Source organism: Plectropomus leopardus, chromosome 1, assembly GCF_026936395.1.
Source record: "Plectropomus leopardus strain MGB_pleo_1.0 chromosome 1, ASM2693639v1, whole genome shotgun sequence".
In the NCBI taxonomy this organism is placed as follows: Eukaryota; Metazoa; Chordata; class Actinopteri; order Perciformes; family Serranidae; genus Plectropomus; species Plectropomus leopardus.
In genome coordinates this window covers 42,919,804-42,941,020 of record NC_142176.1, presented here as the reverse complement: position 1 = coordinate 42,941,020, position 21,217 = coordinate 42,919,804, and the positions used below count along the sequence as shown (strand labels likewise).

The 21,217-nt window shown below is 41.9% G+C and overlaps 1 protein-coding gene across 2 annotated transcripts in view; it reads left to right on the top strand.

Moving 5' to 3' along the window:
- adamts17 (ADAM metallopeptidase with thrombospondin type 1 motif, 17) overlaps positions 1–21,217 on the top strand; it is a 144,859-nt gene that overhangs the window by 41,681 nt on the left and 81,961 nt on the right. For both annotated transcript variants that reach the window (XM_088081458.1, XM_042485175.2), the window contains exons 8-10: positions 4,537–4,642; positions 12,815–12,955; positions 15,591–15,741. In XM_088081458.1, the coding sequence (XP_087937584.1) occupies positions 4,537–4,642; positions 12,815–12,955; positions 15,591–15,741 (398 nt within the window). The remainder of the gene's footprint in view (positions 1–4,536; positions 4,643–12,814; positions 12,956–15,590; positions 15,742–21,217) is intronic.

The following is a 21,217-nucleotide window of genomic DNA, read 5'->3' as shown; positions in this document are numbered from 1 at the left end:
CGTGTTTGTGCTAAACGCTAAAATACATAATGGTGTCATTTTTGGATCACGCTCCCTTGTGGTGGGAGAACTATGGTTGTGTGTGTGTTGCCACATTAACCTACCGCTTATTAAAGGGGAACATCGTTCCAAATTCTGATGGCAAACAAACACGTTCACTGACATGCGTGCTCTAGTCTGTTGCTCAGCGCTACGACACATTACGTTGCTGTGATTGGATTTAGGTAGTGCCCAGCTGATGTGGGATTTCATAGACTGATACTGATTTTAGAGGGTAAAAACTCGCTGTTTAACCAATATGGCAGCCAATTTAGTGAATATTTGAGCTGGAATGAATATAGACTTTTTTTAAGTGCATTGTTTACCAATTTTGAGCCAATACTACTACCATTCTGCAAGCCTGCATTTTACAACAACGTCCCTGCAGTGGTGTGTCCAGACTTTTTCTACTGGGGTGGCCCGGGTAGGCCACTTAGTACGTTTCCATGCTCAGTTAATTGGAACTATGGTTAAAGCTCGATTGGGTCATTTAATGGACTGCTGTCCTTGTCCCAGTCTAAAAGCACTGGGGGAGAATTCATTTATTGATGGAAGTATGTCCAACTTCGCCACGGCAGGTGGAGATTTGCCCTCTTTTTTAGCTAGTTGCAAAAGACCTATATTATTTATGCAATCTATGAAATAGACCAAATCACAATCATAACTCTTTATTTACAATAACTTTGGGGGAAGAAACTGCCACATAAAAAAATCAAAAGGCACTGAGCAAACTCTGCCTTCACTGGTTAGTTTTAAGAAAAATCAATATCATCAGGGTACGATATATATAGACAGACCCTACCGACATGGATTTGAAGCCGTTATATTAAAAACACTAGCGCCACTATACCTGTGATTTAGTGCTATAGTTATATAATAGTGTTGACAAGACCTTCTGCTTTCCAGTTATATCAAAAACAACACATGGATCACAACATTTATTTATGGGGGTTGCCTGGTAGATGGTGGTTGGCCCATGTCTGTTGCTGCGACACCACAGTCTGTTCGTTTATCGTGTCTGTTTGTCATGTTGGCGTGTCCCCAGTCTGCATCTGTTAAGTTCTTTTGTCTGTCTAAGTTTTTGTGCAAGTCTGCCTTTGCTGTCTTGGCTAGCATGGAAAACATGCTGATAATTACACTGATCATACTACAGATCATCTGCGACCATAGAGCTGGCGCGTTACATCAGGGAGTGCATAGCGAGAACCAACTCACCTACTTCATGGAAAACCTCCTCTTTTTCCGGGGCTCCATCCCTCTCAGCCTGAAACCATCTGATTACATCCCAGCTGATATCCTACGCAAGCCGAGGAAACGAGGCCGGCGAGGTGTGGTACACACCAGGCTTAGGTGGCGTTCATTCAACCCCCCTCTGCCTCCGGTTGTGAAGGCAAATGTACAGTCTCTCTGGAGCAAGATGGACATCTTGCACTCCAGGTGCATCATTGCCCTTACCGAAACCTGGCTGAATGACTCCATTCCTGATGAGGAGGTTAGCCTGGATTATTTCACCATCATCAGAGCAGACAGGACGAGGGAATCCGGTAGGACGAGGGGCGGAAGGGTCTGTGTATACATTAACAACAGATGTTGCAGTAGCATCAAGATCCATGATAAGATCTACTCACCAGACATAAAAAATGCTGACAACAAGACCACAGCTGAGCTAGCAGCAGAGAGAGCCCATGCTATGTTAGGAAAATACCCAGACGCTCCGGTCTTTATGATGGGTGATTTTAACAGCTGCAAGTTGGACAGTGTTCTCCCAACAGTCAACCAGTATGTGAATATCCCTACGAGGAAAGACAATGTTTTGGACTTGTGTTATGGGAACTTACAAAACGCCTACGCCGTTCGTGTGCAGCCACTGCTGGACCATAACGTTGTTTACCTGCTTCGACAATACACGCAGCTACTGAAACATCACAAACCTCAAGTTTACAGTGCATACCACTGGTCAGAGGATGCAATCGTGTCTTTCATGGCAATCTGGATGCCAGAGTTGAGATACTCACAAAATACATCAAGTTTTACATGGGGGGGTGCCTGGTGGCTCAGTCGATAGAGCGGCGCCCTTATATACAGAGGCTGTATCCTTGCTACAGCGGCCGCGGGTTCGATTCCAGCCTCGGCCCTTTGCTGTGTGTCGCCCCCTCTCTCTCTCCACCTTTCACACTCAAACTGTCCTGTCCATTAAAAGCAATAAAAGCCCAAAAAAGTAATCTTTAAAAAAAAAGTTTTGCAAGGCGACTACCATCCCAGCCAAAACTGTGAAAAAATACCCCAACTCAAGACCATGGATGATGCCTCAAATAAAACTTAAACTGAAGGAAAAAAAGCAAGCTTTCCACTGCAAAGAGCTTTCCCGTAGAGCCATCAACCGCTCTGTGAAGAATGAGCTTAAGAAAGCTAAACTTGCATATAAGAACAAGATAGAACAGGACTTCAGTAGCATGAACATTAGGCAGGCCTTTCAGAAGGTGAGAACACTCACCAGGTCCACCTCAAAACGCAGCACTCCTTCACCCGCTGATCCCATTTCCTTCAATAGGGACCTTCTATGCTGGTTTGACACCATCAACTGCTCTTCTGAGTGTGAAATGCTGCTTGGGAGTCAACCCACCCTGGAGCCATCAAACCCTGTCCCGTTCTCAGAAGAGGATGTATGCCACTTACTCAGAAGGTGCAAAGCTGGAAAGGCCCCTGGGCCCTGATGGGATCACTGGAAGGCTGCTCAAGAGCTGTGCTTTGAAGCTACCCCTGTTCTGCATTCTGTCTTCAGTAAGTCACTCCTGACTGCAACCGTCCCCACCCTCTGGAAAACATCGACCAGTCCTGTCCTCAAAAACCCCTGCCCCTCTGAACTAAATCATTACAGACCAGTCGCACTCACATCCATTTCTGTGAAATGCCTTGAAAAACTGGTACTGAACGCTATCCTCCCAGTTGTCCTGCCCTCAGCTTGACCCTTACCAGTTTGCCTACAAGGCCAAAAGAGGGACAGAGGATGCTGTGGCGTGTCTTCTTCACACTTTCCTCCAACATCTGGATTCCTCTGGCCACTGCCAGAGTCCTCTTCATAGACTTTTGTTCCGCCTTTAATACCATTCAGTGACATCTGATGATCAGCAAACTCCATCATGTCCACATTCCACCCCTGCTCATCTGCTGAATCCACAGTTTTCTCAGTGATCGACCCCAAGCTGTCAGGGTGGGAACCACCATATCCCCCACCATCACTGTTAACACTGGTGCCCCCACTGGTGCCCCTCAGTTCACACAGTGGTGCACAAACAACCATCTCCTCCTCCATGTCTCCCAGATGAAGGAGCTCATATTCATCACCTGCAATAAACTCTCCACCCCTTTGCCGCCCCAATTTCATCAACAGCCAACCAGTGGAGATTGTAGAGAGTTATAGTTTATTGTCATCCTGGACAATAAACTGAGCTTTGATCACCACACCATAGGCATCCATAAAAGCTGCCAACAAAGACTATCTGCCACCTGTAAACTCAGGTCTCTCTCAGTCAAACCCCACCTACTGCTCCTACTGTACCGTAGCATTATTGAACCCAATCTCCTGTACTGCACCCCCTGCTTTTTCACAATGCTCACCCTCAGCAATAGAAGCAAGCAACTGAAAATCATCAACATTTCTTCCAAAACAATTGGTACCCCCACTCCCAATCTGCCAGCTCTTATTAACACTGCAACCACTCGCAGAGCGCCGTCCATAGCACATGACCTCTGCCACCCCCTCAACCCATGCTTCTTCCTCCTTCCCTCTGGCCGTCAATACAGGCAGCCAGTATGCAAGAAAAGCTGCTTTGGAAAGAGTTTGGTGCCCTCAACCATCAGGGCTCTAAATAGCTTGGTCACTCTTTAATGATTTGTGTTTCTTTGTAATGTCTGTGATTGTTGTTGTGAATGTGTACAGACTGTGAAGACAAATTTACTCTAAAACAACAAAAAAGAACAAATCTAAATCTGAATCTATTTAACATAAGAATTTGGTGAGTTTACAGTCTCATAAAGCCACAGCGGCATCTAAACATGATTTGACCTGTCAGCTGAGGTGTAGCGTGTTATCAAACACCTGCTGCCTAGAAATGGAAAAGAACAGCTTTGACCTTCATCTTCCTGTCTGATTTTTGGTTTAAGGATGTGTATTTTTATTTTTAAAGATTATTTTTAGGGTGTTTTCCCCTATATTGATAGGACAGCTGTGGAATGACAGGAAATGTGGGAGAGAGAGGGGGGTTGACACACAGCAAAGGGCCATAGGCTGGAATTGAACCCTGGCTGCTGCAAAGGCCTTTGCATATGGGGCACATACTCTAGCAGATGAGCTAAAGGCCGCCTCAAGGAGGATGTGTATTAATGAAAGTGTAATACAGCGTGCTCCTTTAAATCAGCATTTAGTGTCAAACATGAAGACACAAATGAAAATGTTATCTGTGAAACTCACTGTCATGTCATGTCTTTGTGTTACAGGTATTGCTTATCTGGGTGGTGTATGCAGCGCCAAGAGGAAGTGTGTGTTAGCAGAGGACAATGGATTAAACTTGGCCTTCACCATTGCTCACGAGCTCGGACACAAGTAGGTTTAATGTGTTCAAGTTTTAAATGCCTGTAGTTTGACAATATTTAAGCAATATCACACAAGAGGGAGAGCTGTTGTACTGTATGTATATCCTGCAGCCTCATGCCTGCGACCAAATCACAGCCGTGATGAAATACAGAACAACAGCAGGACCTCAAGTGTGATATTGCTTTTATACAACAGTTGAACAAACGCCATTTATTAGTTTACAGTAATAAGAGACAATGGATTATGATTTGATTTGTTTATTTAATTATTTTATTTCATTTTTTTGACTTTGCCAACACAAAAAATTCCACAACTGCTGGAACTGACAGCTGTTGCCTAGCAACACACAAACATTTTCCTGCACAGTACCTTGCTATCTTTGTGGAAGCTCGGCCTGCATGTTATGCACAGACCAGCTGCTAAGTACCATAAACATTTATCTCTGTGTTTTGTGAAATCAGTCTGTTCACAGACACTTTGTGAAATTCAGTTGAGTTAGTTTGATCAGACAGATCGTTGCTGGAGTGTGTGTCCACTCACTGCCGTAATCTCCGTCACCTCGAGTCCCGTATCAGTTTGTGTCTGTATGTCGATGGCTCTCAGGCTGCGGATAGTGTCAGACGAGTATGTTTCTGTCTCACTACACATCCTTGTAACATCTGTAACAGCTTTTTTACTTCCAGTGAACAGCGGTTTACCAAAACCCATCTGTCACCGCTGCTCCTCCTCTGGGCTGCAGGTCGAGGGCTTTTGCATGTGGCTGGATTTTGCTCAAGTAATTTTTGAGCAATGATGCTGGTCAGACGGGATTTCCTCATGTTTCAAACATTGATACAATCTACTGTAACGTTAGATAACAACAGACTGTTAATGTGAGCCTAATTAACGGTTTAGAAGAGCTATTAAGCAGAGTGATACATGCAGAGTTAAAAGTCCCAGTGCTGTTGTACTGTATATCAGCACTCATGTAATGTCTGTCAACCAATCAAATTGCCTAGAAGGAACTAACTGTTGTACAAATGTCACACTACTTTTCTAGTAAGAAGTAGTAAATAGCAGTATAGTAAAAATGATGGTTTTCAGACTACTCAGAATTATGAAGAGTACTGCAGTCTATCCTCCTGAGTGAGAATAATTTCTATCAATATTCGGTGCTGAACTTTTTATTCACTTATTCACGTTATTTTTTCTCCTACATGCTTTTTCAGCAGTGCTCAGGTTACTGTGACAGAGAATGTTAGCACTCTTATCAAGTATTACTCTGCCATTTAAAGTTAGAGATATTGTAGTCCCCAGCAACTAAAACTCTTTCACATTTTATTATTCTGATCATTGATGGATATGGGTTTTGACCTGCAAGATGCAGATATTTAATATTAAAAGACAGCACAGTGAGGGCATTAAAAATGACTAGGACATCCATGTGATACAAGCTCTGCTGGTTCTGTCTTCACACTGTAGCAGTAAGATGTCTGTTAAATCTGGAGACATACAGTGTGCCCTCAACTGACAGCCAAGTAACACAGCGCTAATGCCAAGTTCACCTGGATATCATGCCTGAGTGTTTGAGCCTTGGTAATAGCGCTGTGGTTGTGCCAGGTCCCTCCTGAATGATCACAGTTTACATCACGGCGCTGCAGCTCAGGGGGCCACGAAAGGTAACAGGCTGGCACACACACTGCCTGACTGCTGGCCATGTACACGCACGCAGTGGAGGTAGTGTTACATAACCACACACACACAGACACACTACAAGGAATTGTTGTCAACTAAAGCAGAAGGTGCTTGTATAAACTCAGGCTGGCGTTGTATGGAAGTTTTAATGAACCATGTTTCAGAGACACAGCACATTTGATTATTGGGCATGAAAAATGAACACACATTTCTACACTTGCACACACATTGGGTCTCAGTCATGAAACGTTAGCAGAAGAAATTTGTGTGTAAACTGTCTGCAGAAGTGTATTTCGTCATCCACATGTTAGTGGCTCCAAACTTTTCGGAACTATTAACAAAATCTACACCTGCCTCTCACCGCTTGAAGTGCTTGTATAAATAAGGAATAATTATATATATATTGCTTGACATCATTAGAAATTACAATTTTAATTTGTGTTGTGTATTCCCCTGTCTCTGCTCTTTGCGTTTTTGCGGCAGGTTCCATCTGACTGTGATGCTCCTTCTGATTCAGTCCATTAAAACTCCTGCCAAAGTGCCATTTGAGCACAAAATAGTTAACAACAGTTTTATAAAATAAAATAAAATAAAATAAAATAAAATAAAATAAAATAAAATTAAATTAAATTAAATTAATTAAAATAAAATAAAATAAAATTTGCAGGAATCCTACTCAGCTTAAGCCTGTAGTAATAGTGAGAAATTACAGCCTGGTCCGAACCCGTCACATCACTACTTACAGAAAAAAGTTAATAATTTTTCTCAACTCCATTTCAACCAAAATAACTTCAATCACAGCTTGGGAAAAGATTTTGTTTTTGTTTATGTAGTCATTATCACCTCCTTACATGGTGCTCACTGTTCATGGGCAGGAATGTATGCTAATTGTGGGAGCACACAGACAATTTATGATCGATTGGCATTCTTGAGCGTACACACGCGCCTGAGATCAAATCTGAGTTTCACGGTTTTTAGTCCCAAGTTGTTTTATGTGCAAATCTACTCACACATTTACTTTTGAGACCTAGTATGTGTACATGTTTAGCATGATCAGGTAAACCTTTATTGTTTGAAATTCAGGTGTTGTGGCAGCACGGAGACAAAAATAACATCTGCAGGCCCACAGTCACAGCTGTAGCGGTTATTAATAACTACGTTAAAATTTGGATTTTGCACTCGTTAAAGTAAAAGGGGCACCATTCTCCATTCAGGAGAAAATTAAATCTTAAATTGTGACAGTGTTAAGACATGTCATTACTTCAATCAATCTCATAATCTGTACCGTTTATTCTGTATACATTGATCTTGTTTCTCTCATGAAATAATATCCACAGACAACGACTTGGCGATAAATGAGGATAATTTATTTAGACTAATAAAATGAAGAGTAAATAGATGAAATAATATGACATATAAAAGGACAGAGAATACATAAAAGGGAACCTACGTGATGTATGTTCAGGTGATGTAAATAATTAATTATGGATGATAGTGGAGGAAATACGTGACCGTCAAGCGTGGATGCGCACTGAACGGTGACGTAGAATTTAGAAGTTTGGCATTAAAGCTTCGCTATGCGACATCAACTCTGATCACTAGAAAATGTTATTCTGCCTACTTTTGTCGACTTGATTAGACTTCTCCGGGGAGGTCCAGGTCCTCGCGTCACTCCAGGGGAGAGCTGCGGCGCGTCTTCCAGACGAGGTGACCCGCTGAAAGGCGGCGGCGGCCGGGCAGGTGGAGTCGGTGTGCGGCGGTCTTTAACTGGACTCGGTGTTCGCCTCAGCGAACCGGTAAAAGTCTTTAAACAAAGTCCTTAAGGGCAGGCAACGGATGCTGATAGTTTGTGCAGCAGGTGTTGCTTCTAGATCCGTGGCAGAGTTGATGGCGAATCGCGGAGTGTCCTTCTCAATTAAAACTCGCAGAAATAATCAAAGTAATCCCACTGGTCTGAGGGAGTCACTTTAAATTATTAATTTGATTTTACTTAAAAACGAATTACCAAAAATGTCTTTACTGACCAAAAACTGGTATAAAGAAAAGCGTCAAAGAGATTTAAAAGAAAATGGCTTCAAAAGTTAAAGTTCAGCAAAGCTCTGGTGAGCTGTTGCGGCTCCGCTTATAAAATTGAAGAAAAGAAAAGTTGCGAGCGCGGATGCACGAGACGCACCGCGGTAAAAAGGAGCGAAGAAAAACTTCAGAAGAGAGAAGAGGAGAAGCCTTGAGAAGAGTGAGTTTAGAGAGAGAGAGAGAGCGCGAGCGCTTAGAGAGAGTCACTCAGTTTTTATCTTTCGATTTGGGGGTGCGGATGGAAGGCGGAGTTAGCGAACTTTTGCACCGAGCGATCGTATAAGTTTCTAAAAGACCTAATGTAATTTAGGAGACATTTATGTCTCTGAACTTTATGACGAATTACGCGATGTAACCCGTGGTGTATAAATTCACGTATCTCCTCACCACTATAGTCTCACACAGTAACTTCAAATGCATGTTAGGAGACCTAAAAGTAATTTATAACGTAACACATGATTCTGAAGATCCTTTGCTCAATTTTGTGAAATGACCACGCATAACATAACATTGTACCATGGATCCTAAGAAACTTGGTGATTACTTAGATATAGGATTACTTTTAACATTATACAATGAATTCAAAATACCATGTAACTACAAAGTTGGTTACGAGCTTACTGATAACTAAGACCACTAGATGGCAGTATAGCTCCATTATAACAAAGGGGAATAAAACGTACTTTACCTAACTCATTCAAATTACATGAGATGAAAAGAATGGGAGGTGCTCCTATCTGTTTACTGAAGCAGGGAGACAACCTCACCCCCAGTCACAAAGATTAGGGAAGAAAGGGAAATTTTAACTTACAACCTTGGTCCAAGTCATTCTGTCAGATGTTTATCACAACACAGGATTATATAATGGCTTTACCCAATGTTCGACCTTTTGTTATCTCAGCAGGGGAGGCAATACGATGGTTGCTTGGTATTGCCTGGGTGACCCCAGGAGGTCATTCAGACGCCCTACATCCTGTGACATGCTGATGGGGCCTTCGGAGTGCTTACCTTCCACCATATGTCAGGATGGAGGGTGTCAGATACTGACACTTTCCCGTGGCTTAAAAAGGCAGAGCGTGTTTGCAGACATCCCCAGGGAGTATAAGTTAAGTTAATTAACAACCCCCTGTTGGATGTTTTGGGTTCGTAAAACAGTGTCTCTTGACGTTTCCCCCACTTGCCCAGGGGACATTGAGCTCTGGAGTTCCTCAGAGGAAAAATGTAATGACCACGCCAAGGCAGTCCACTACACAGCTTTACCCACTTATAAAGGAAAGTCAGCCTTATCTGACAGAAGATAATTCGATTTACATGAAATTTGCATGATGTGATCACATGATGTGCAGCAACATAGTGTATGATTAGTAGGACTCAGAATTATGCCAGTCGATTCATATTTGGCCTTTCAATATGAATATACAACGATTAGTTTATTTTTTCCATATAAAGTTTCAAACTTTGAGCAGGGCTCAGTTCAGTGTGCCAGCAGCGTTCATGTGATATAGTACACAAGCTAACAATATTAATGATGGATCAAAACAACACTTTTCTGCCGACTCTAGATACGGAACAAAGCCAGAGACTGTGTCGTATTAAGTTGCTGTGAGCTGTAAATTCACCACCTCCAAGCAGAGGAGAAGATAATGTTATCTTGGAGCCTTAGAGCGAAAAGTATCTCCTCTTCTGTGCCGCTGCATCACATCTGCTGTAGCTTGTAGCCTTCCAAAGAGTAGCGAAAAAGTTAAGAGCGTTCACTCCGTAGCAAAATATGGGGACCCAGAAGAATACTGCACAGCACATTGTCTTGCAATATAAAATAAAAAAAGACTGCTCAATATGAAGCAATCTCAGTCGACTGAGGGGTCTCGGACTGATGATTCTAATCTCCAACATGATTGTGTGCAAAGGTGGAAAGGCTATTCATTTCTTATTGCATATTGCTTCCATTTCAACCAGGGAAAAGAGTCTGTACTTGTGTTTTCTAATTTTCTGAGTCTGTGCCTGGAGTGCAGAGTAGTTTGTTGTTTTTAATTTGCAAATGTAGGTCATGGCTTTGGGTGGAAAAACACACACACACACACACACACACACACCCATGTGCACACATGCATGATAACTATGCCCAAGTGAAACTCTCCCACAATCCCTACTCTGACACTCTCACACAGACATACATGTGTGCACAGATGCACTGTGGGTAAAAGATCCTTTCTGTGGGAACTTCCTTCTGGCTCTGACTCTGCTCCATCAATATGTTGCAGGTGTGCTGCTGTAAGATATGCTGCTGGTTAAAGTGAATTCACTGCACTGTACACTAGAGTTGGGCTGGAGTGAAAATTGTCAAAAAGCTTTGATATTACACCAAACATCGGACCGATCCGATTTACTGAATTTAACCAGGTGACCCACATGACTCAGCAGCTGCTCCTCTGTGGAACAGGAATAATGACACCGTGTCCCAGTCAATTACGAACATCCGACTATCACACAGCATCGCATAACACCAGAGCTCTCTGTCCACACTGAATCTATAAAAAATGCACTTCTGTTACCACATGTAAACATGCCACATAGCTATTAATATATTTATGGAAATTTGAAAGATATTGATGCACTAAGAAGTTACTTAAGTTTCACCTGGGTGAGGGTACAGAGCCTCTTTGTAGATCCTGCTATTCTTTAACACTTTGCCAACACACCTGCCTGGAAGGCTTCACCTCCCTCAGGTGCAATCATTTGGTTGATTAGGAACTATTTCTGATGCCTTCCTCTCTTTGTTTGACCTTTGCATAGAAGCCATCATGTGTTTGTCATGTTTTTTTTCTCATTACAGAGTTAAAACCACACACTAAATACCCTGCCTTTTAATAAACCTGCACTGTTGTTAATGAAACCTGTTACCTGCTTTGACAATGGTGTAGCCTACTCATGGTCTTACAAGAGTTTTTATTTTCTTTAGCTGTCACCGTTTTCTTTAACACTGCATCCAAAACACATCTTCCAAAACATACTGTAGGAGCTGAAAGCACACACAGATAAATAAAATCAGGTCTTGAACAAGTAAAACATTATAACGATTAACTATATAAATATATACATAAGCATAAATTCCATTACTATTTACATGTGAAACAAGCATATCAGTATCACAGTGATGTCAGTGTGAAGTCAATTAAGTCAGCAGCAGGATCGCTGCAACAGCGATACAATTCAGTTTCCGCTCATTTACCATAATGTCAATTAAAAACCAACAAAAAAGAAAACATATTAAACCACACTGTACCTTGGTCCCAAATCAGCCAGGCGCTTAATTTAGCAAGAAACAGTTTGACACTTGAGTACAAACATTTTGGCGTTTTCCTTGTCCACAAACATAATAGCCTGTTTCTGCCAGGAAGGTTTCAAAAAAAAGGTCCCGCAAGATCAAACAGGAAATGGAACTTTCTTGTATCATCTTACCCCACTGCTTCTCCAAACAGAGCCATGAGAGCGTCTTTAGCCTCTGCACTGTGACAGATTTCCTAGTGAAACTGAATATTTGAGAGATGTACATTTACGAGAGGGATCAAAATCAAATCCTTAGTATTTGATAGGACAGTTGAAAAATGGGCAGGTTTGTATTTAGCACAATCCTGAGCTACACCGTTCAAGCCCCCAGGAAGAGCGCCAGGCTCTGATGCAAATTTTACATAATGGCCAGAAGTTGAATTACACTGTTTGGATCAGTCACGTGATACCCACGGGCCGAGGGAGACTTTTCCCCATTTACATACATCGGGAAAGGGACATCTGTAAATCAGTGGATAATTTTTTGTGAGACTCAAAACCCCTGCGAAATGACTCCTATTTCTATCCAGATATAAATCATCCTGTGCTCAGCTGCCGTGAATCTCTAGTACGCATGCTCCATGGGCCAGTAGATTCGGGTAATTTACACAATTCTACACCTGGAAAAATACCTTATTCTGCCGCGCCTATGAGCAGCTCTCATAGGAATGGAAAAGGCCCCGCCCTCATGGCTGTATCCAGATTTCCTTTATAATACATCCATGGGTCTGCTGCTGAGCAGCCTGTTGGCTCTACACACACCTCCCTTGCCATTAGATTAGGAGGAGGAAGTGCGACAGATAAATTAGACCTCCAATACATTGTTTTGGAAATGAAAACAAAGGTTCTGCCCACTGATATCCAAACAAGCATCTCTTCTTATATCTGTCCATACTGCTCCTATAACCAACAAATAGTGAAGTGCAGTTTTATATAACCTGTGTGGCCAGCTAGTGGCCTACTCTGATTTAATTGGATGAACTGTTGTAAACACCCTTGAGCACTGACCCACTGAGAGGACTATCAGTGGCTCCCAGTGACTAATGACACTGTAAACCAATCAACATCTCTGCTCTTTGACACAAAGTCTGTTTCCATTGTCCTCAGCATGGGAATGAGCCACGATGACGACCATGCTACCTGCACTGGTTACTCCCACATCATGTCTGGTGAATGGGTGAAAGGAAGAAACCCCAGTGACCTATCCTGGTCCTCCTGCAGTGGTGATGACTTGGAGAACTTTCTGAGGTGAGATACAGCCAGATGCACTCATGCCGTTACATTAACCATATTTCACCATAGGTCTCTGCTTTCCTTCCATCACAGACAAATCCTTCTGCTTTATTTCATCACTTCCATAATTTCACTTGTTTGTATTATATCATTACATTCATTATCCCTCAGATTAAAACAAACAATAGACTAAACCTGCAAGTCTCATTAAAAAAAATACTGCTGCCATCCAAAAGGACGATTTATACAAAAAGCTCATTAATATGAATACATGTGGTTGCAAACTATAGCAGCAATGTAAGCTACATATCACAGCATCACAGTACAAATTGGCGAGTTTGAACAAAGGAATTATTTCATCTTAGAGAATTACAGCAATCATTATGACAGAATGATACAAAAAGAAAGAGAGGGAGAGAAAGAGAGAGAGAGATGCACAGCAACAACAGTAACACCGATAATAACAACAATGACATTAATAATAGTAGTAGAAATATGAATATGTGATATATGAGTATGTAACATACATATCCTGAAGTGTACGTATGTGACAGTAATGATCATATTTGTATAATAATAGCAGAAGTATGACTAATAAGTAGTAGTTGGCATCGGGCAGGACAAGGGGTAAGTAAAACCATGACCCATGATCCGAGAACTCTATGAGACAAGAGAGATAAAGACGCCAGAGGAAAAGCCGAGTTAATGATATACAGTAATAGGACATGAATGTTTGAAAACAAAGAGAGTGAGAGAAGGAGAGAGAGATCAGTGTATCATAGGAAGTCCCCCAACAGACTAGGTCTTTATCAGCCCAACTAGGGGCTGGTCCGAGGCAAGCCTGAGCCAGCCCTAACTATAAGCTTTATCAAAAAGGAAAGCCTCAAGTCTACTCCTGGACCGACACTGGAAGATGGTTCCACATAAGAGGATCATGATAGTTGACCCAGGATTTCCACTGCTTGCATGTGCATTGCGTTAAGGCTCCGCTGCGGTTTTGCTCCGTGATCCCTCATCTGTCAATTCCCACCAGTTGCGTTTTGAGTCCGGCAGTGCGCAGCTGGAGTGGCGAGACTGAGGAGTTCCTGCGATGATTACACAATCACGCGCATTATATCGGTACAGAAGAAAAAGTAATAAGTCTATTCATTCCATGGATTCAAGTATATTCACTCCCATAACTCCCAATAGGTTGTTTCACACTATTTCATCCCTATGGTTGTCCTTATAAAAGGATGTGTGGTGTCATAAATAATTTTGTTGTTTTCCACCTCAAATTAACTTCTCCTCGCCGTGTTGCCGGTAGTGACCTCTGAAAACCTCTGACCTGTTAACACAGGCCTGGATCTTCTCATTTTGACGTTTTTTTGATGTAGTTAAGTGAAATATGATCAGACATAAACACGGAGTGTTTTATTCTGAGAAGTAATTGGATGTTTTAATGTTGTGTCACTGTCTGATTTCCTGTCTCCTCTGTGTTATATTTGGCTGAATTTATGCAAAGTGATCCAGCATCCGGCAAAAATTGGAGCCTTGCGTATCCGATCCGCAAGCCTCTGGACTGCCAGAGCTGAGATGGAATCGATCCGCAACACAGCAGAGCCGGTGGGAATTAACACATAGACTAGAGTGTAATCTATTTGCTTTGTCTGCCGTGACGGAGCAGAGCCGGGCCGCACACGGATCTGGTAGAAATTAGGGGTGAGTCTCTGGCTCATCCTACTTTTGGAGACAAAGGAACCACAAGTAGTCCTGCATTCTCAGAGAGCAGAGTTCTGGTAGTATAATAGGGAACCACGAGCTCTCTAAGATATGACGGAGCCTGACTATTTAGAACTGTAGTCCAAGTAGTATTGACCAATCAGGTTTGAGCAGCAGATAAACATTATGTGGAGAGGTGGAAAGCATTGGCCAAAATGCAATCTTGCAACCCTTTGGCTATTTCCTTATGACAATCTAGCATTATGTTAGGTTTTTTTTAAAAAAAAATGCACCTTTATTCATATGTACATATCTGTTTCTTGAGATTAGCCAAAATGACTGGCACATGGGTATCTTAGTCCAGATATCTGGTGGCTACACCTGTTCCCCAGAAATATTGGCCATCGCCCCCTAAGGCTTTATCACCATCAGACTGATAGCCCATAGGTTCTTAGATTGTCTTGAAAGTAATGAGTGTCCAAATGGTTCACGTTTAGAAAAATGTGTTTGGGAAAAGAGTCAAGAACCTCAATTGCTGAGGGTTAAGAAAGATCCCACTTACTTTTTTAAAAATCTGCTAAACAAATAAAGTCTGTCCAGCACCTTCAACCGAGAATTCGCTTGGTGACTGCAGTTCCTCTAACAAGTCTGTTGTCAGCAGCAACAGACAATGACAGACTGACAGGTAGGCTGTGACAGGTGAAAGTTACATCAATCACAAATTGGTTTATATGTGACAAAGGGGCAAAATCCAAAAAAGTCATGTGACTTTGAAAATACTACTTACTGTCAAAGCATGCCAAAATGACCACAGTACCCTGAGACTCCAAAGGGTAAAAGACACCATTAATAGTAATCTACATCTGTTTTTCAAAATAACAACGAACATTGTTCAAATCTTCACAGGTAAACATGTTATGGATCCTTCTATTCTGTGTCGTTCAAACAGGTCCAAAGCCAGCGCCTGCCTACTGCACACAGACCCCAGGAGGCGTTACCAGGTCCGGCTCCCTCCCAAGCTGCCAGGCATGCACTACAGTGTGGACGAACAGTGCCAGATCCTATTTGGGACCAATGCCACTTTCTGTAATGACATGGAGGTACAACATACTCTTTTTGTCCTAGTATTTTAAATGTCACCTAATTCCGTTTTCATAACATGTTTATTGCATATTTAACCAACCCTAAAAACAGGAAATCAACCTATATTTAGAATGTGTAAGAAAATAGTTATTCTAAATAAAAAGGCAGGGACATATTAAGTCCAAGGATATAACAAGGTTATATTAAAACCCTGATTCCAAGACAAAACAGAATGCAATGATTTGCAAATCCTTTTCAACATTACAAAGATGACAGAGATTTGCATGGTAGAGTCTGAACTTGCATTTGTAGATGCAACGATGAACTGTGTTTACTGACAATGGTTTTCAAAAGTGCTCCTTTATGCAATCATGTCAGTATTTAATGCAGTGCTGTCTGACAGGTCAAAGGTCATGGCCAATCAGTTTTGGATTTTGACCTTGTCCCTTATGTGAAGAGATTTATCCTAACTCCTCTTAATCTTTTTTTTTTTATAATCAACTTTTATTGATTTTAGACATTAATAAAACAGGAACAAACATAAACATTGAATACATACAACAGTCCCTCCCCCTGGAACACACAGAAACCCCATCCCTCCCCCCTTTACCCCCTCTTCCCTTCCTCACGCCCCCCACTGAACACATAGAACACCCCCACATCTCTCTCTCCTCCCCTGACTCCTTCCCCTCCCCAGAGACACACAGTCATACATTTTTACAGAGTCAAAATCAAAACAATCAAATAGGACAATGTGATGTATAGGATTACAAACATACAGCATAATGCAGATGGACCTCAGGGGTCATGACAATAAAGTTTTAACATCCTCTGCAGCTCTTTTCCACATCTGTAGCGTTTGTGGCTTAGAATTATTGATGCGAGCTGATGACCACTCCAGGTAGATCACCTCGAGGAGAGCTTGTAGCCAGTGTTTTATTGATAACTGATGTGGCGGGAGCCACCTTGAGACTATAATTTTTTTTGCTGCAGTCATGCCTGCCAACCAAAGTTTACGTTTTACCTCAGCAATCTTGAACCTGGAGTCATCATTTAAGAGAAGAAGTGCCGGATCCAGTGGGAGTTTCCTCCCTATCAGACCAGACGCCCTATCCACAACTTTAACCCAAAACCTTTGTACATCTGGACACTCCCATAGGACATGTATCAATGTACCAATAACGCCCTGATTACAGAATGTACAGTCAGGATTGGGAGCTAAGCCCATTATATGTCTTTTACGTGGTGTTAAGTAGGTCCTGTGACAAATTTTGTAATGGATTAATTGATGATTTGGATTTTTAGATGACCGAAAGACATTTTCCCACACAGTATCCCAATCAATGGTCCCTGCTCCTAGATGTATATCCGCTTCCCAAGATCTGCGTTCAGGGGATTCTGCAGGGATGTATGATAGGAGATTATTATAAATATAAGAAACAGTTTTCTTATGGGATGCTTTCTCCATCAGTGATATTAAAGGGTGAGTCCCCAAATCAACCCCCCAAGGAACCCTGAGCGAGTTAAGCGCTGACCTTACTCTAAAATAGAGGAACTGTGAGTTTCTTGGGATACCGAAACGGGACATTAGGTCAGGAAAATCCAGAATTGTGTTTTGGCCCGAGATATCCCCCAATGTCCAAATGCCATGTTGAGCCCATAATTGTGAAATAAATGGTTCACCACCCGTTAATAAATTGGCGTTATGAGAAATGGGGGAGTGTTTATGCCATTTTGATTTAAAACCCATATATTTCTCTACATTCTGCATAGTTTGTATTACGTATGATATTATTGGGCCAAATTGAGAATAACATTTCTTATGTTTAAGTCCAGAGAAAGCCACATCCTGAAGTCTTAGAGGACGAACCAGCTCCTGTTCTAAAGTCTTCCAGGGGGAAGCTACCTCTGCATCAAACCAGTGTTTCAAGGAACGTAGCACAAACGCCCAATGATATAACTTAAAGCTAGGGCAAGCCCATCCACCCTGGGATTTATCTCGTTGTAATGTTGACCATTTGATGCGAGGTTTTTTCCCATTCCAAATGAACTTTTTAAGCCTTGAGTCAAGTTTCTGGCCAAAACCCCACTGGGGTTGGTAAAGGGAGCATAGAACTTATAAAGTTTATGCGTGGGAGCACATTCATTTTGACTATAGCTACGCGGGCAGGCATTGATGAAGGAAGTGCTGCCCATCTCTCAAGGTCATCTTCAATTTTTCCCAGAATGGAAGAGTAATTATTTTTCGCTATTGTCTGGATACAGGGGCTGATTTCTATACCTAAATATACGGCTCTCTGCGCCACTGGAATGCAGGATTGGATTTTTAATTTCTTCAGATCTGTGTTCAGCAACAGTAGGATGGACTTTGAATAGTTAATCTTATAACCAGAAAGTATACCAAAATGTTCTATGATTTTCAGCACATTTGGGAGAGACTGTTGTAGGTTGGAGAGGTAAACAAGTGTATCGTCTGCATACATTGAAATGGAGTGTGGTGTGGGGCCAATTTGAATTGGAGCAACTAATGTGCTTTGTCGTATGTGTTGGGCTAGCGGTTCCAGCGATAAATTGAAAATGGCAGGAGATGCGGGGCAGCCCTGTCTAGAACCGCGACTTATACTAAAAAGCTGCCCAGCTGTGACAACCCTAGCAGAAGGATTAGAGTATAACACTTGAATTATTTTAATGAAGGTTGGGCCGAAATTAAATTTTTCCAAGACTTTCCACAGGTAACCCCATTCCAAACGATCGAACGCTTTTTCCGCATCAAGAAATAGAAGTCCGCCTGGCAAGCCTGTCTTTTGGGCATCAGCTATGATGTGTAAAAGTCGGCGAACATTGTCTGATGCTAACTGTCCTTTAAGGAAGCCAGTTTGATCCGGATTGATTAACTTTCCTGTGACTTTGTCCAGACGCCTAGCAATAACTTTGGAGTAAATTTTGATATCTGCGTTAATTAGCGATATAGGGCGGTAACTTGCACAGTTCTGGGGGTCCTTGCCAGGTTTATGAAGCACTGAGATAAGTGCTGTGTTAAGATCTTTGTGGAAATATCCCTTTCTTATAGCGGAATTAATAGTGTCTAACCAAATCGGACCTATAATATCCCATAGTTCTAGATATAGCTCAGCAGGGATCCCATCAATTCCTGGGGAGCGCCCCCTATTGGTTAATTTAGCTGCTCTGTGTAGTTCATCTAAAGTTATTGGGGCATCCAATTCCTTAGATTCATTGTCAGACAGCGTTGGTAGGCTCAGCTTCTCAAAAAATGAATCGAAAGATTCCGGTGAAAGTTTGTCCTCTGAGGAGTATAGATTCTCGAAAAATGACTTAAACGCATTATTAATGTCGGCTGTTTTGGTGACCGGTCCCTTCACCGGGCAGTTAATACATGGGATGTTGAATTGATTTTCTTGCCGTTTCAATGTTAAAGCAAGAAGACGACTCGGTTTACTGCTGTCAGTATAATATCTATATTTAGTGATGTGCATCATAAATTCAACCCGCTGCCTAAGTATATCATCTAGCTCTGCCCTCGCTGACTTAAGCCTTGTTTCCACTTCATCCCTATAGTTGTCCTTAAGCTCTCTCTCTAAATTACTGCAAACCTGTTCCAATTGGGAAATCTTTTGCAATCTGCATTTTTTAACATGAGATGGAAAACCAATTGCATTGTGGCGCAGAAAACCCTTGATCGCTGACCATACAATTGCGAAATCCGAGACTGAATCTTTGTTAATATTAATAAATTCTACCAAATTGGTTTTAACTTGTGAAATGTATTTTTCATTTTTAAGAAGGGTTGTATTAAACCTCCACCTGGAAGGGTTGCCTTGCAGGAAAACTAGATTAAATGAGGTTATTATTGTATTATTATCCGATATATTACGAGGTAGAAATACAACTTCATCTACAGTTGGGATCAGGTTTGGAGTGGCTAAGATATAGTCTATTCTTGAGAACATTTTATGATATGGGGAGAAATATGTGTAATCTCTAGCCGTAGGATTCTGAATCCTCCAGATATCCACCAAATTATTGTCCTTAGCAAAGTTCTTTAAAGCGTCAGAGGATAAGGCTTGTGAACGCGTAATGGATGGAATAGATCTATCTAAACTGCAATCAAAAAATTTATTCATGTCTGATCCTACAATAAGTGAGTAATTAGAGAGACACAGTAACTCTTTAGTTAACCAGGGAAAATACGACGGGTCAAAGGTTGTGGGCGCGTATATACTTGCAAAGGCTATTTTTTTCCCTTGGACAGAAGCCCCACAATAAGCCAATCTCCCTGAATTATTGCAACTAATTTTATCAATTGCCAAATTTAGTTTACGTTTCATTAGAATCATAACCCCTTTGGTCTTAGATCCATCCCCTGAGGAGGCTACTTCTCTGTAGTGTTTGTTCTGCATACGACGGACATCAGGCGGTTCTAGATGAGTCTCAGATAGGAGAGCAACATCAACATTTTTCCTTTTCAATAATTCTAAAACTTTTGAGCGCTTAAATGGTGAATTTAATCCCCTAACATTGAGGGATAGTATAGTGTATTTAGCCATACAAGTAACCCTTGATCAGAATGAAATGTAATCCTGATATGTGATAGTATAACATGCCTGTGTGCCCCCCACCCCACCCCACCCTTCTGTGATATACACATAACTTCCTTGTAACCCTCATTGAGCTATCTACCTTACCTAGTAAAAGCTCCCGAGCTTAACATCTTAACATATAACGCCATAAATATCCAACGGACCACGGAGTAAAATAAATTGAAATAAAAGGCTAAGTGGCCAATAACATATTGAACCAGAATAATACTGTGTATTAAGTGCCTTTCCAACATGGGGAATAAAGTAACACACAAAACAAAAACATTGGCAAAAAGTCTCACATCCTAAATAAGTTTCTTTTAAATCAGTTCTGAGAATAAGGCACTTATTGTATTGTCCATGTGAGTAAGAGTCTGGTAGAAAATAAAATAAATAAATAAATAAGGTGAAATAAACTAACTACCAGTGTTGTACAAAACCTAAATGGACAGGTGTACTGCAGCGCCATACCATAGAGAGGTCAGATCAAAGAGCAGGCTCTTATGGTGTTCAGTTGCCATGGTGATCGTACATTCTTCAGCGGTCAGAACCAGATCGGACTCCAACATCTGGGCCGAGGTGTTGATTAAAAAAGGCCTCCGCCGCCCCAGCGGAGCTGAACGAGTGTCGAGACCCATTGAAGTACACCACGAGCGTTGCAGGGTATCGCAGGCTGAACTTGATATCCTTGTCGTGCAGCTGTGCTTTCACCTTCTTATAGGCGCTACGCTTGACCACCAGCCGGGCACTAAAGATGGGGAAGATGAGGATTTTATTACCCCCGTAGGAGAGTTGGCGTCTCTTTATCGCCAGCTGGAGCACCCGTTCCCTCTCCTGGTAGCGATGAAAGCATAGGATGAATGGTCAGGGACGCGCGTCGGCGCTCGGCTTGGCC